General features: G+C 44.7%; 1 protein-coding gene across 1 annotated transcript in view; it reads left to right on the forward strand.

Moving 5' to 3' along the window:
* The window catches only part of BANK1 (B cell scaffold protein with ankyrin repeats 1), a 260,530-nt gene that overhangs the window by 215,895 nt on the left and 27,848 nt on the right, over nt 1-16,787 (forward strand). The window contains exons 11-12 of the mRNA XM_066632324.1: nt 10,038-10,116; nt 11,941-12,204. Of these exons, the coding sequence (XP_066488421.1) occupies nt 10,038-10,116; nt 11,941-12,204 (343 nt within the window). The remainder of the gene's footprint in view (nt 1-10,037; nt 10,117-11,940; nt 12,205-16,787) is intronic.

Consider the following 16,787-nt stretch of genomic DNA (forward strand, 5'->3'; position numbering starts at 1 on the left):
TCAGGACCATACGGCCCTTCCTGCTGCCACAGTATTGATGTGAACCAGCCTCCCATTACTGCACCCTAGGATAACTACTTTTCAACTGGCTCAAGTTGCTGGAACTTGGGGTTATAATAAGCCTGAAACCTGCACATTCCTGATCTATGAGAATGGAAGAACAGAAACCTCCTTCTGTATGTGTTGGATGCTCACACAATATTAAAGGTTTAACACTAGAAATAGTCCAGATAGTTTTGGCTTCATATGCATGAGCAAGGGCACAATCCTTTCTTGCGCTGGAACAGGCAGCCAGGAGGCTTGTGCTGTATCCAGCATGAGACAGGGCACCACAGTGGCTCAGCTGAAGGTAAGGGAAAACTCTTCCTCTTACCCTTGGGTAAACCACTGCAGCCCCTATGGGTCTCCTTGGACTTGCTCCACTTCCTGAGTTGGCGCAAGGCCAAGGAGAGTGGAGCATCTTGAAGCCACTCCATGCTACTCAGGGAATAGGGTTGGGATCCAGCATAACTGCCGGGTCCCAGTCCCACCTCTTGCTCCCCACCTGCCCACCTCCAAGGACATCCACCACCTGGCCTCCCCTGCCCCGGAACGCCTCCCTCCCACCTTCTCCCCACCCATCCCAAAGTCTTGTGTCGGCCGGGCAGTGGAGAGGTAGGTAGGGACATGAGGGGAGGAGGAAGGAGGTGTTCCAGGGTGGGGGGAGGGTGGGGAGTAGGCATTGCAGGAGGAGGGAGCGGGGCAGGAGGAGGATGGGTCCAGTGGAGCTCAACTCCACTGGATCCTGAGCTCTGTGTCAGGCCACGCAACCCGACACAGAACTCTTTGATTCCACTGCAGCTCCAGAGCTGCCATAGAATCAAGTAGCCCCATTGTGGGGCTAATTTCTTTACTCAATGGAAGGGGATGAAAGTCCCCTTCTCGCGAGGAAGCGTAAGTGGCTGCCTGAGATGTGCTGGATGCTGCAGTAGCCATTTTTGGGGCCGTGGCAGCCCTGCATTCTGGGCAGCTCAAGATTGGGCTGTTAGTTCTGTCCATGTGAGTAATTGGATAAAGCTAATGACTTCAGCCACTTATCTAGGTAACTTTTAGTGCTCCAGATAAGGAGGGATGGGGGAAAATGGATAATAAATACTTAAACATTTTCAGTTCTCTGATTAATATTTTACACTGTGGAATGTGTGTATATGAGCAACATTAAAGTAGAATTGAGGGCAGGAACAATACTTAGATCTACAATGCCTGGTTGCTAAGATACATCATAGAGAATATGTGATATTTAATGAATAAAGGTGCAGAGTTACAACCGTAGGTTGTAGGCATAGCTAACTCAAGGGAGACAGATGTATAGGGCAAACCCAATCATGCGGATTTCTCTGACAATGGGGTCAGATATGTCAAAGCAGAATGGTGGTGATAAGAGCAGAAGTCACCTGCTGTTATGTTTTATCTTCATGGGTTACCTGTTGCTTCTGGGTGCAGGTCAAGCTGCAGGTTTATTACCATTAAAACCCTGCATGGTATCTTAGGAGCTGTCTGCTCCCATATGAAATTGGCTACCTATTCTGATGTTCTGGAGAAACTCTGCTCCAAAGTTTGTCTGGTCAGGATCTGCACAGAGCCTTCTCCCTTCGCTGTGCTCTGTCTTTGGAACTCGCTACCCCAGGAGGTGTATTCCATCATCACCCCAGTCTTTCTGATGGCTGGTGAAGACTTTGGCATTGTGTTGGCCTTTGGGATTGAATGAGAGGGAAGGGTTTACTCTGGTACTTTCAGTCTGATCTCTGTGGTTTTAACGGTGTTGTTATTACATTAATAGCACAATCCTATGGATGTCTACTTAGAAGTAAATCTCTCTGAATTCAATGAGACTTACGCTAAGGAAAGTGTGTGTAGGATTGCAGCCACATTCTGTTTTATCTGCCTTATTGATTGTTGTGGTTGTAGTATTTTAATATATTATAAGCTGTGATAAGGTAAGTCCTAGAATTTATAACAGCAAACCCCGGCCCGCAGGCCAGATTTGGCATTTAGGAAAAGCCCTTCCCATGTGACATGGCACTTCACATTCCGCGCTGCAGCGCCTTATCTTTCCATTCAATCTTCTCACAAACTCATGCCAGACAGTTGCTTCTGTCTGGAAATCAGGGTGCAGAGCCTGCTAGGGCAATGGGCAGTGGAAGCAGCTGCCTGGCTCAAGTTTGTGGGAAGATCTGCTGGAAAAGTGCAAAGCATGCAAAACACCACACTACGTGGGGAAGGCCTTTTCTAAACGCAGTGGTCCCATGGTTTGGAGACTGCTGGTCTAGACCTATACAGTTAACTGTTTGGAGACTGCTGGTCTAGACCTATACAGCTAACTGAAGGTCAAATCCTTTCCAACATTCCAGCATTGAAATAGCTGAGCCAACAGGGCATGTAATGCAGCCTGTGGTGGGAAAGCAGTCATGGAAGCTTTCTGATGGTAAGGAAACATTTGTTGGCTGCATTACAGCTTTGCATTACTGCAAAGTTGGATAGAACTGGGCCCTAAACTTCAGAAGAACAATACATTTTGGGGATAAGAACATAAGAAAAGTCCTCTTGGATCAGGCGAAAGCCTTATCTTGTTCAGCATCCCAGTTCCCACAACAGTCTACCCAACTGCCTCTGGGGAGCCCACAACAGGAGAGAAAGTCACCTTTCTCTCCCACCATTGCTGCCTTGCAACTGAGGCATACTGTTGCTGAACCTGGAGGTGGCACATAGTCATCATGACTTCTAGCCATTGATGGACCCATTCTCCATGAATTTGTCCAATCCCCTTTTAAGGTCTTCCAAGCCAGTGGCCATCATTGCATCTTGTGACAACAAGTTCAATAATTATGTACTGTGTTGAGGACCCTCCTTTTGTCCATCCTAAATCTCCCACCATTAAGTCTCACTGTCATGGCTTCCCACAAAGAATCCTGGGGAATTTTGACAGGATGCTGAGACTTCTACTGGAGATCATCAACCTTCTCACATAGAATTCCCATTCCAAGGGAAGGACTCCTGGAATGACTTACTGTTTCATCTACTAAGTTGCTACTTCTTGTAAATATGATAAATCCCCCAAAGCATCCTGTAACCTACTTAGCATTTACTGGACAGCTGCTTCCTCACAATATATTTTCCATGTTGTTAGGTCTTGGAATCAGGAGGAGCAATTTACATTTCTGGATCCCCTCACCTGCTTTTAATTAGCAATCAGCAACAACATGCTAGGAGACTTCTTTGCCTTTAGCTCTATTGCTAGAAGGAATTGGTTGTCAGTGGAGACAAACATTAAAGGATACTAAGTGATAACAAGATTTATATTACTGACTAACCGTGGTTTCTAAATATAAAAAGTTTTTGCTGAACAATCATTAGATATCTAGTCAACATTATTTTAAAAGTTTATTAGTGTGCAATATTTCAATGCATAGTCATAGTTCCAATATTATTAGTAAGTTCCTTAGAAACAAGGGCAAGAACAGACCCATGATTATTTTTCCTTAAGTGTATTGTGTGTGGGTGTGTTTGGGGGTGGGGGTGAGAGAGAGAGAGAGATGCCCTTTTCTTTTTTTAGTAGCTTCTCTAAATTTGGGGTGACCATTTGTAGAAAAGATAGGGATGTACATCATTATTCACAAGAACAACTGCAGACAAACACTGATTTTTACTACAGCTGTTTGAGTATATGCACATGTATACACAGATCTTTAAACACTCACATACAACTGGGACCAGGCACTGGCTTTCCTGGCGAGTCAAGAGGGGGAGAATGCCCTGGGGTGCCATGCCTCCAGGGGCAGCACCACTGAACATGGCCACCTGCCGCCACCATCCACACTCCTCTCCTGATCACTGCTTTCCTTGGCCACCCTCCAAAGACCTTCTGAGGGCTGGGGAGACTGTGCCTGGCCTCCAGACCGTCTTTAAACATCACTTCCGTTTTTTTGCCAAAAACTGTACATGACATTTAAAGGCCCTCTGGAGGCCCCAGAAGGCCTCTGGAAGACCAGAAGAGGCCATGAGCACACCCTGGACGTGACCTGTAAGGGGGGGGCCAGAACTGACAGTAGACCAGGTTCTTTTCCCAGTTGCAGATGCATGAGTGTTAAAAAGCTTGTGGTCACATATGTATGTTATCCATACTACTTCAGAAGACACTAGTCTTGCATCAGTGTACACAGAGCAAGCAAGTAAAATGTTTAACACAACATGTTCAGCTGCCCATACTTTTGAAATGAACATACTGCAAAATGTCAGAGGAACTGCTAAAAAGAGGGCTGGACAATTCACAGATGTCGTTGACCTTTTTCAATTGTATACGATGTACTGTACTGGAGTGTATTCAAATTCTCATATGAACCCATTTTTCTATTTTGAGCAGTCGGCTGCATGAAAAAGAATGAATGTGACATTACAGCTTTAATTTTTAGAAAGGGGGAAATAAGAAACCATAGGTAGAGTGATTGGCTGTGTATTCTTTTCAGTGCTAGCACAAAAGCAACTTGGAAAGCAATTGCTAGCGTAAATTGGAGGATCATCTATCTATGCTGCTTTACTTTTAAACAAATGTAATGCCTAACAGCTGTGTTTCATTGTCAATCTGAAGTTCTGAAAGGATTTTTAAGAATAATTCTTGGCTTCCTATGTTTGATCCCGCAGGGTGCCTACCTCGGGGCACCTCTAACTTTGAAATAAGAGCTGCATTCCAACTCATAGTTACAGTGCATCCATTTATATTATCATCATTTTGGTGGTATTTAAGATATGCTGCTGCTGGCTGGATTCTCACTGAAGAAGCCGTGATAATAATGCAGACCAAAAGCTTGCACAGTTTGGAGTTAGGTCCAGTTTGACAGCTCGAAGGTAAAGTTACAGGGAGAATCTGAGAGAATCGTGTAAAGTTTGGGTGGTGCTCAGGGTTTTAGACTTAACTGTACTGTTCAAGCATCACATTCATGAATTGTTGCGCTGGTTGGAAGGTATACGATTGCATTGAAAGGCCAAACTAATTCCGATGGGGCAGGGATCAGTGGTGTAGCTAAGGCAGGGATGGGGAGTACAGGGTCACAGGTTACCACACCTTGAGGGATGGTGAGCTGAGGGTACCTTCATGGGAACTCAGAGTGGTCGTGTGCTGCTCTGAACAGCTGACAGCTTTATTTGCTTTTTTCCCCCCTCAAAAAGGAGAGGACAAAGTGAAAAAAGCAGTTGGCCTTTCAAAGCAGTGTGCAACCACTCCGAGTGTGCGGTAACCTGGAAGTAATTAGTGGTGAGGTCATAATGTTATCACAATGACAATAACTTCCAGATTAGGCACTTTCAGGAGGTGTCATTGCGAGTAGCAGCCCGGTGCTAGAGGGGCTAGCTATGCCACTGGCAGCCATGTTTGTTTACTCATGTGTCTAAGCCATTCATATGTAGAATGGAGAATTTACTTTTTACAGGCAGGTGTGGGAAGTTGAATCCTCCCGATTACCTCACTACACACCATCACTTCAAGTACATTTCATAGCCCAGCTCATTTCCAGTATTGGAAACAGGCTGGAGACTAAAGGAGCCTGTCAGGACAACATGTGGGGAGGTAAGGTGTGGGCACAGGGAGAGCTCAGCTCCTCTCATCTTCATGCCAGTTTGGGTAACAAAAGTAGACCCCCCCCCCCAATATCCACACCTCCAATTTTTATGTGAATATGGCAGGCATTGAATAAAAAAATGTAACTGTCCTAGTTTCATCTAGTCTGACTCTTTTTTGACCTTGTCCAATGGAGGACCAAGCACAGCAGCAGCCCTCTTGCGGCCCTAGACCCTGAGATCGAATTGCAATACTTCAATGCCAAACCATTGCAACAGAAATCAAGTGGCACAATATCTGGGATTATTTTTCCCCAATATGTTTTTCACCTCATATTCCCAAAAATGGCCTGGTGCAGGGCCAAAAGCAAAGGGGTGAAAAGCAGTACCGTTATGTTGTATGGATATTCTTCTGAAAAATGGTTGATTTGCCCACATGGGGAAAGATTGTGCCTATAAAAACTATTCTATTAGAGCTAAAAAGCATAACTGTTTTTATAAAAGCTTGACAGCCAGGGCTAGGCTGAATAGAAAGGTCTTACATTTGCTTTTTTAAAAATGTGCAGGGCTTTGGCAAATTTCCATAAGGGAAGGAGCTCCAACATATGCTGTTCAAATTCTGGCCTTGACATGTCTTCTGTTTTTGAAAACTGAATGCCAGGCAGTACATGCTGCACTATCTTGTTAAAAGGGGGGGGGGACCTCAGAGTTTCAACAGACAACTAAAAATTGAAGCTGATTCCATGCGTAGCTATGCTGATAACCCTGCTAACCTAGCTCAAGCATCCCAAAACCTGATAATTCATAGTGAATGCAAAAATAATTTGCTGCCTGCCAGTCTAACTTAGCTTTTCTCCTACGGATAGGATAGTTTCATGCAGGGCCAGCTTCAAGTCAGTTGGACCAACTGCTCCAAATTGGGCCTTGCGCCTAAGGTATACCCACTCTAGGGTAATCTACTCTAGTCTTGTATGCAATTTTATATTTAAATGTACTGAGATTCATTTGTTCCATTAACTCACATGCACTTTTTAAACACACATTTTGATTGCTTTCCATAGCACACCATAGAGATATTAAGTCTCTAATAATTTTTTTTAAATCTAAGTTTCTACAGACCTTGGCTATGAACCTGGGGACCCACAAAAAGAAATGCTTCCAGTTGGGCCCTTCAGCTCCTCAGTTCAGGCCTGAAATGATATACATCTCATCAGGACCAAACTAGACATCATGCCTGTAGCATGATTTTTGTGTGTGCTTGCTTTCTCTAATTACCATAAGTAACATGTGGGGACAGAAGACTTACTCTTGATTGAGACCACAGTAGGTGAGGAGGCTTTATCACTTGCCTCCCCTGTGTTCCCAATCTGGATGTCTCTCCTCCGCCCATGCTTTTATGTTGGAAAAATCAAGCATACAGCCCCATCATGCAATAAGTACATCATCTAGTGTGACCTTGATATCTGAATGGTGAAGGCAAGTGGTACAGCTACTTTGTTTAAAGCAAATAAGGTCTTAATTTGGTCAGTTAAGCAACTTAAGCCAATAAGGTCTTAGTTTGGTCTGGATGGAGGACCACATAGAAGCCCCACATATACGTCCTTAAGCCATGATGGAAGAAAGGTTAAGATATAAAAAGAGCAGAATGGCAGCCCAATCCTAACTCACATTCTACTGTTGCAAATGGCCATATGAGAGAGTGCACAAGAAGCCACTGGTGGCCACTTTGAAGCTGCCGCCACAAATGGCTGTGGTGTCAGTGGCTCACTGCTGCAGCCAGCTACTCACAGGAGTGCTGGTAAGCAAGCGGGGGGGGGGGGCAGCTGGTGGCAGGAATGGGGTGGAGAGGGGAAGGAACAGGAGACAGTCTTGGCAGGAAGGGGGATAGCAGGAGGCAGATCAGGCAAGAGGGATGACGGGAGGCAGATCAGGGAAGGGAGAGGATGGTTTGTAGCTCCAGTAACTTGTGCCAGGATCCTATCACTGTCCCTTCTCTCCTTCCTTTCCCTTCCCTTCCTTGGAACTCCCTTCCTTGGAACTCCTTGGACTTACACCTGCAAAATAGCTGTGTAGATCTGACGAGACCCACTGGGGAAGTGGAGACTTACCTTGAGGATGTCTCTGTGCCTGCCCCCTCACTGCAGGATGCAGCCCCATTGATGAGGCTGCATCTGCGCTGGGGAAGTTAAGACTGGGCTACAACTTCTAAAATATATCCAATACATGCAAGTTTATTGTATGGGTCAAATAATTCAGCTTTTCTTGGCTTAGCCTTTGGGCTGCCTTGGTGTGGAGTGTTTGCTTTGTTTTTATTTGGATTGCACACGGCTCTATTAGACTGTGTTTTGCACTTCCTCCCCTCCTTTCTCCCCAGCATTAGTAGAGCCGTCAGGAGGAGAACAGCCACAAATCAAGAACCAATTCCAGGCCAGTAGTTGGATCAATCTGTTGTGCTAAATCAAGAGCATTGTATCTCCAAGGATCAAACTGCACATCACAGGAGTGCATGATCAGATCTCCTGACTTCTTCTTCTATTGTTTTATTCTAATTAAGGGGCTCTAATTTGCACAGACAGAAGGGAGACAAAATTATTCAATTCTTTCCCCTACCTCTGTCCTTTTACAGATTTATCCTATCCTTTCTTCTTCTCCAGTTTGCTCAGGACAGGGGTATAAGATTACCCCTCTTCTGTTTTCTCTCCTAACAACCCTGTGAGGTCAGTTCATGTGAGTGGCTTGGCCCGAAGTCCTCAGCTGAGCTTCATGGCTGAGGGAGATATGAAATTAGACCTCTTTGATTCAGAGCTGCTTCTCTAAGCCCAAACCAAATTCTCATTTTTCCCAGCCTAAATTACCACCACAAGCTGCTTGGGGCCTTCTCCCATATAATACTTCATGTCCCTTGCAATTATCTGAGAGACCCCTGTGCAGGATACTGCTGCCAATGGAGGCCAAGGTCATGGCAGCAGAGTGCAGGGTCTTCTCAGTTGTGGCACCTTGTTGTTGTTGGCATCCTTCAGTCTCGGAAGACCATGGCGTCATGCTCTGAATGGTGGCTCTGGAACAGAGTGTCCTCTCCAGTGCGCAGTGGAGGTTTGGGATCACAGTTTTCCTTCTCTCAGATGAGCTGCCTTCCCAGGCTGACGAGTCCCTTCTACCCGGTGGCTGGTGGCTGTTTAGTCACCTCTTACAACAAGTACAGCCAAACTGAGGGCCTATTCTTATCCCCAGCCCCCAGGGGATAAGGGGATAAGCCCCTACCACACTGCTGGAATCAACTGTCACGAGACCTGAGGGTGGTTCCCTCATTATAGGGTTTCCAGAGGGGTTTGAAGACCCATCTGTTCCACTTGTCTTTTGAGGAGGGAGGTATTTCCTAGTGATCACTTCCTAATTTGTTGCTGCTTTTTTTTGTTTGTTTTTACAGTTGTGCTATATTCTGCTCCTATATCATCATATTTTAAGCTGTTTTAATGTTTTTAGTCTGATGTTTTTATTTTTTGAATGTTTTAATCTTTGTTGTAAACCGCTTTTAATACCAGAGAAAGCAATATACACATCTTTTAAATAAATAAATATTTCCCCCCCCCCCAGGTGGGGGGAATGTAGATACAGCATCGCTGTATTGGAATAAAGGAAAAAAATATATCAGGCCACACATACACACACCTGATTCCATAGACTTCATATCAGCATGTAGGGGGCTATAGCCATACAGTTGTACATTTTTACATCTGATCAATGTGTGAAGTAGCCCTATGGATGCAGCTGTATATGCATGAATTAACAGAATTGGAGTGGTGCACCTCTGAGTGAGAACCTCACCTGAGAGAATGCTGGCACAAAGAGAAGACAACTACTAGACAAGTGCATTGGCGAGGAACCACAGAATAGCACCTGGCCAACTAGATTCCACATGTACAAAGGCATACCATTTTTAAAAATTGAGACAGCTTCCCAGAACCAATTGTCATATTAGATGGGTGTGTATCTTTACTCAAAGGGGAAAAAAAACTAAAAATCCCATTGGAACTTCCCAAGCCCCTGCGAGAGCCAAAATTAGCTCTTTGAATCCCTGCCATAAGTAGATTGTAAGCAAAGCAAGTGAGCAAAAGCTTTTAGAAAGGAGCTGCTGAAGTGCTGGGCCACCATGTCAATTATTTGCTGGCTTTGAAGCTTTGCTACCCAAACCCAACCAAAAAAGAGGCCCAGGTTCTCTTTTGAATGCTTGTTATATCATTAGAATGTATAAGAAGCATTTCTAGAGGAAATAATCAATCCAAAATTCTCAGGCATTGTTTATGCAGAAGTGGAGAACGGACAGAATTTGCTTGGCTGATTTCAGACCTCACTGCTTGCATTGTGAAATTTTTATAGATGCTTCTACTGTTGAATAATAATGCTTGATCTTTTTTCCTCATCTGATAAATGAAAATGATGGTCAGGAGGAGGAAGAGGAAGTGGAGCCTGAAGAGGATATGTATGTGATGATGATGAACTCAGAATCTCCTTGTAATGGATGTCTCTGTAAGTTTTTAGTATAGAGATTTCAGATACTGCTTTATTGGATCCTCTCAGTAATTATATAAGTTAATATGTAACAATGGTATTATTTTATGACCAATTTTTACACTGGTTATTTTAAAGCACATATCATATGAGCTTAATACATTTCCATATGCTCAACCCCCCATGGTCATTCGTTCCCAGCATCCTTCGCTTTATGCCAGAAAATTTCCGTATACCAGAAATTATTATTAAACTTCAGAGTGCATGCTGAAGACTGTGGCTCCTTGTTTGAATCAAATCCACAGGAAGCCGGTGCACCAACATCAGCTGAGATGAGAAAAGGAGGGAGTCTTCAGAATACATTATTCTCAAAGCTCAGGACAGTAGTCAGTAGTCACTGACCGTATAGCAGCACCCAATGTTAGAGAAACTATAGAAACATACTTCTAGAATATGCTTCAAGTATTTGAGGCTTAGGAGCAAGTAGGTTCTTTGATTCCACAAGAAGAAGAGCTGAAAGGCCACTGCAGTGCACCCAAATGGTTCAAAATAAAGGTTTTTTTTCCTTTTCAGTCCCTTCCTTGGACCACAGGCATACCTGGGGGGGTCAAAGGCGGCAAAAACCCGAGGTGCCACACCTAAGGAGGTGGCGCCACCTTCCTTGCCTGCCACCTTCCTTGATCGCGTACAGAGATCTTTGGAAGACTGGGGAGGCTGCATGTGCCTGCTAGGGGCTTCTAAGGGCTTAAAAGTCACTTCCGTGTTTTGGATGAAAACCAGAAGTGGGGTTTAAAGGCCTTCTGAGGGCCAGGGAGGACGCACACGCCCTCCCTGGACCTCAGAAGGCTCCCAGACACAACAGTGGGGGAGGGCGGCAGTCTGCAGTCCTGACCCAGGTGGCACAGGGGCAGGATCACCAGTGCCTTGAACTATCCCTATCTATAACTGTGCTGATGCCTCCAATAGCAAGACAGCCGCTGGGACCTCCATAGACAGTTGCATGTCTTACAGAACTTTCCTACAAGGGATGTGTTATCTTGCCTTTCCCTCCCTGTTCGCTGTGTCTGTAGCCCTTAGAATCAATCTTGGCTTTGCTATTGTTGGTAGTTAGCCTATCCACTCAAATGGGCTCACTGTCAGGTAGCTGGTCACAGGCCCAGAGTGCTAGCAAGTTGCCTCAGGGCAGCTCAATTATCAATGGACTAGGGCATTGTTAACTGCAGCTGCAGTGAGATAAAGTGCATGAGGTGTATTAATTAGACCAAAATGGAACAACCCAAAAAGTGGAGAGAAGCAATTCGCCTCATAGACGGTCACTTTCCCTGAAGGATTCATTATGTGTAAGACATCAAAACCATAGAGAAGAGTATTATCTTTGCAGTCGTTCAAACTTCTTTTCCCAAGGGCGATATTTATTGCATGCTAAGCATGTTAAGTGGTAAACTGGCATGGAATGGTCCATTAAAATATAAGCCAGACAGCTGCATAAGTTTTGTAGCTTGGTCCACTGGGCCCACTGAGCTGAGGAGAATTGTATGGCTGGGAGAGGCAGGCATAGTGCCTCATCTCTGCAACCATTTGGAGAGTGCATAATGTTATCACAGGCATGAATATGTTGTGTAGCAACTCTGCAAACCGAACACATGCCTCTGCTGTTCATTTAATAAATATTTTAGACATTCTTTCACTGGAGTTACACATTTGACAGATTTCCACTGTATTAGTTCATGAAAGTTTTATTAGCAATGCTGCCGTTACTTCTGTAGAAATCTGCAAAGTACGAACCACTTCCAGATGGTGGTTTTAAATGAAATAACTAATAGAGCCTCCCAACATTGACAGCCGGACCAAGCACAGGAGAACCACCTGGAGTCTGTTGGAAAATCCAGAAGGAAGCAGGAATGGAAAATGAGACTGAACAAAGGGAAAAGGAAAGCGTGGAAGAGGCAAAAGAAGGGAAAATTACTACACATCCGTATCACTTGGATAGTAAAGTTAAGCACTTATCTGGCAGAGCAAAGAAGGTTCCTGAGGAGACACCAGCAGTACCACCTCGAATACAACTTCCCGCCATGAGACAGGATAAGATTTTCTACTTGTCTCCAGGTACAATATCATGAAAGAGAACTCCTCTCAAACTATGCGTAGTAGTAGTAGTAGTAGTAGTAGTAGTAGTAGTAGTAGTACCTCATTTATATAGGTGACCTATGGAATCTGAGTCCTTCTCCTCATCAGAAATGGTCTGATGAGCCTCCTCCTGCCCTTCTCATCCAGGGGGATGGATAAGTCATTGATCCATCTCAAGCACAAGGGATGCTTGAGAGCTGTAATTTTGTGAAGCAGAGCAGGGCCTCTGAGGGGAATTTTATCAGGGAGTATAAAGTTTTTTTTTGGCCCTTTCCATTGGATCATAATTTCATACAATCACTGGATCACAATTTCTACGAATTGTAATACAGAAAACTAAATAGGCTTACATAAAATGTGAATGCTAGTCTTCACACAATGTATGCAAAACATTTTCAGAGATGCTAAGAAATTTCCAGCTCCCCTCATTTGGCTTCTGGGCCCCTTTTGGACGCTAGGCCCAGATACAATTTACCCCCTGCATCCCCCCCCCCCATGGCCCTGGGCTAGAGAGCCCTTTAAGGGATTTTTCCGTTCCCTCATCAAACTACAATTCCCAAGATCCTTTTGGGGATGCAGTAGCAGTTAAACTGATGTTAACATATAATTTGATAGTACAGAAGTGTCCAGAGCAGTGTTTCTCAAACTGTGGGTTGGGACCCACTAGGTGGGTTGCAAGCCAATTTCAGGTGGGTCCCTATTCATTTCAATATTTTATTTTTAATATATTAGACTTGATGCTACCATAGCATGTGACTGCCTTTGGGGAAATGTTACAGACCTGTACTTTTAACAGACTACTATGTATATGCTTTTAACAATGATAGTAAATAGGACTTACTTCTGGATAAGTGTAGGTAGGATTGCAGCCTAGGATTGTTAAAAATTTCCCTGCTTGATGATGTCACTTCCGGTCATGACATCACTTCCAGTGGGTCCCGACAAGATTCTTTTTCTAAAAAGTGGGTCCTGATGCTAAATGTGTGAGAACCACTGAGTGTTAAAACAAAAATTGTTCTCTTTTATCTGCTGTAGCCATAGGGCACGGAGTCATATGATGTGGAGAGCATGAGTACAAGGAGTTTAGGCGTGCTGATTTTCATTTGTGTGAAGAGATTGGAAAAGTAGGCAGGAGGGTGATGCGGATCTCGCTCTCCTGCAAGATCGAGCATTCAGTGTCCAAACTGCTCTTTGTTTGGTCCTCTTGAAATAAATGCAATCTTTCCTACAGGAGCTGCCTGAATAAGTGGAGAAGGGATAAAAAGATGTATTGGGAAGCATCTGAAATGGCTTGCCTGTTGAATTGGAACATGGCTATGCTATGCATGAATAATTCTATTGCATCATGGATTTATCTATAAACAAACAGACATACACAATGACTCCAGACAGTGCCAGTTAACATCCCAAGGATGAAGCAGAATCCCTCTGAAGTGCTTTCTGTGTGAATCTTTCAGTTTAATTGTGCTGTGTTTCAATGAAGTATTAGGTTGGTTTCATCTTTGGGAGGGGATGATAGTTTCTTTTCAAAGAGAAACGGTAATGAGTCATCTCTCCACATTCTTCAGAGAACCATTTACTGCAGGTACTGCACAAGAATAGCTCAAAAGCAGTCTAGAGTCAATCCCAGTTTCCAGAGAAAGGTTCATTTGCAAATGGCATCAGTGCTCCCTATGGATTTTCAGAGATCTGAAAGTAAACATACTTGGAAGAGTCAAAATAAAATATGGGCATCTATTCCTCAGATGAAACGTGTGATTTTGCAATGTGTTTTTATCTCAGTGGTTTTTGTAAAAAAAAAAAATACAACTTTTAATGATTGTCAGCACAATCCTATGCATGCCTATTCAGAAAAAGGCTGCAATCCTATGCACACTTTCCTTGGAGTATGCCCTATTGAACAAAGTGAGATTACATCTGAGTAAATATGCATTAGATTGGGCTCTCAGTCTCATTGTGTTCAAGGAGATTGGGGGCCCAATTCTATACAGTGCGCGCAGGCTCACAGCCAGCATGCATTGTCTCAAACATGACTTAAGGCAGTCTGTGGCCTTCAGCACTGGTGCTAGCTCAGCGCCAGCCAGTGCTGGGTTAGTGCAGGTGCACCACCACTGCTCCACCACTCTGCGGTCGAGTGGACCACCGGGCAGTGGAGAGGTAGGTGGGGGTGGCAACAGAAGGCGTTCTGGGGTGGGGGGAGGCGGGAGAAGGGCGAAGATGTGGCAAGCCAGGACGGGAGCAGGGCGGAAGGGAGGTGGGACTGGTGGAGCTTCCCTTCACCAGATCCTGAGTCTCTGTGTTGAGTCTCCTTCTCCTGAGGAGCCACCAGTGCTGCCTGGATTGCGCTCAGGATGCAGTGGCAGCCATTTTCAACGCTGCTGCAGCCCCGCACACCAGGCAGCTCAGGACTGGGCTGTTAGTTCCAGGAATGTATGCAGCCTGTGATAAAAGAGATATTCCTGGCCATGTGCAAAGTAAATAATTTGTTTCTTTGAATGCTTACATAACATTTCTAAAACAGACCTCCCACAGTCTTAATACTTCGGTTTCTCAGAATGCAGATAGAATATTTGACTGATTCTCTCTAAAGCAGAGAGTAGAAAAGCAGGTGACAGGTAACCTGCTGAAGCACTGCGCCAGTTAAGACAATACTGCCAGCTGCCTGTTCTAATTGCATGTGGGTGAAGCATGGGCACCCACAACCTTCCCCCTTGTACATCATCTCACTGCTGCCTAATCTCATGGAGGGGTTCCATCTGAACCATCCCACAATAAGCAGATGGAATATTGCTTTAAGTTTAACATATTACTCAGGCCATTCATTGTTGGAGTTCCAACCAACCACCACCACCTTTGCACAATTAAATAACAATAAGAGGCAGCACTGGCATACCTGGGGGAGTTTGGGGGGGCAAATGTCTTGGGGTGCCATCTGGGGGTGGCACCATGCGCCTCCCCCACCACCCATTTTCTCTCTTTTTTAAAAAGGCCTTTCCAAGGTCTTCTGAGGACCAAGGAGACTGCCCGCAACCTCCCTGATCCCAGAAGGGATCCCAGCAGTTACCAGAAGTGACTTCCAGTTTAGGCCATCTGGAGACTTAAGGGGGCAGAGACCAGAGCTCTCTAACTGGGGCATTGTGACACCCCAGTTAGAGAACCACTGGGGTAGACAAATGAATGAACGAACAAAAGTGGCTGTCATCATATACCTAGTTTGGCCCTCAGATAGCCTCAGGCAGTCCTCTACAGGGCAGTCCTCTACATACATCATTGTCATGTTGCAAACTACAGGTGAGGGAAGGGTCCTCCAAGAAGAATGTACACAGGGCCGCCAAGTGCCAAAAACACACCTAACATGCTTCATATAGACTTTGTGGCATTTTTTACACAAAAGGACTTTCCGTAAGAAAAAAGTAACATTTGGTTACTTACAGCCCACTCCTACCCATGTTCCCCTGCTCCAATGCAGCAGCCCCAGCATGGGCTATGCTGCATCCCGCAGAGGAATTTAACAGGCAGAAGGTCTCCTCAAGGTCTCCTTTCCCCAGGGCAGTGGCGTAGCTAATTAATTAATTATGGGATGACAAAAATGTATGAGCCCTGGGTGTCAAATGACCTAGCTATGCCTCTGCCCCAGGGAAAGCCCCAGCCACCACTGTGGGTCAACTTGAATCTGTGCTAGCAATATCACTTGCACAAGTTCATATTGACCTATGTCAGGCCCATGAAGGGGGATAAGAAACAACACACAACAGTGCTGCTGATCCCATCCTCCCTCCCAGGCCCAATCCACCCACCCCCATTGCTGCCCTACCCTGCCCTGTTGCATCCCTTTTTCCTCCCTCTACCCTTGCAGTGCACAGGTTAGAACTTCCCTGCTCCAGCAGGTGTCCCCCACAGTGCCGGTGCACACAAGAAGACTCTGGCCTTCTCTCCAGTGCACCTAACAATACCATCACAAAGTATTTTACAGCACTGTTGCAATGGCCAGCACCGGTGGAGCATATGCTCTGCTGGCATAGCTCTTAGACAGGATTGAGCCATTAGGCACTTGACGTCCAATGCTATTTCAGATGAGACATATTTTATGGCTTCTGTGAATATCTAACACATTTGCAGGTTAGGTAGGTTTTTGTAACTATGGTTGCAGGAATGTATAATTGACTTAATAAGCAACTTGTTCCCACCAACCTTAGAATGATCAGTTTCTACCAATTCACTAAAAATTGAGAACAGTCAGTCATACTGATATTTGGTATTTATACAGTATTGTACTTTCTGAACATTCAAAAACATGTCATTCCAATGAATTTATACAGGTATAACCTAATTATCCGCAGATTTTTCACCCATGGTTTTTTCTCAACACGATAAGAAGGGTCCTGTAAATTAAAGGAAAAAGTTGTTTAGCAATAATGCAGATAATTGTTAATGCAGACAATTAGAGGGCAATCAGCTGACAATTCATCAATCATTTTCACTCCAGGCACTTCGAACAGCTTCACTCCAAGGCAAGTGACCCCTTCCTTCCCTCTGAACATGTGAAAGAATGATAATCACTG

This window comes from Tiliqua scincoides, chromosome 6, assembly GCF_035046505.1.
Source record: "Tiliqua scincoides isolate rTilSci1 chromosome 6, rTilSci1.hap2, whole genome shotgun sequence".
In the NCBI taxonomy this organism is placed as follows: domain Eukaryota; kingdom Metazoa; phylum Chordata; class Lepidosauria; order Squamata; family Scincidae; genus Tiliqua; species Tiliqua scincoides.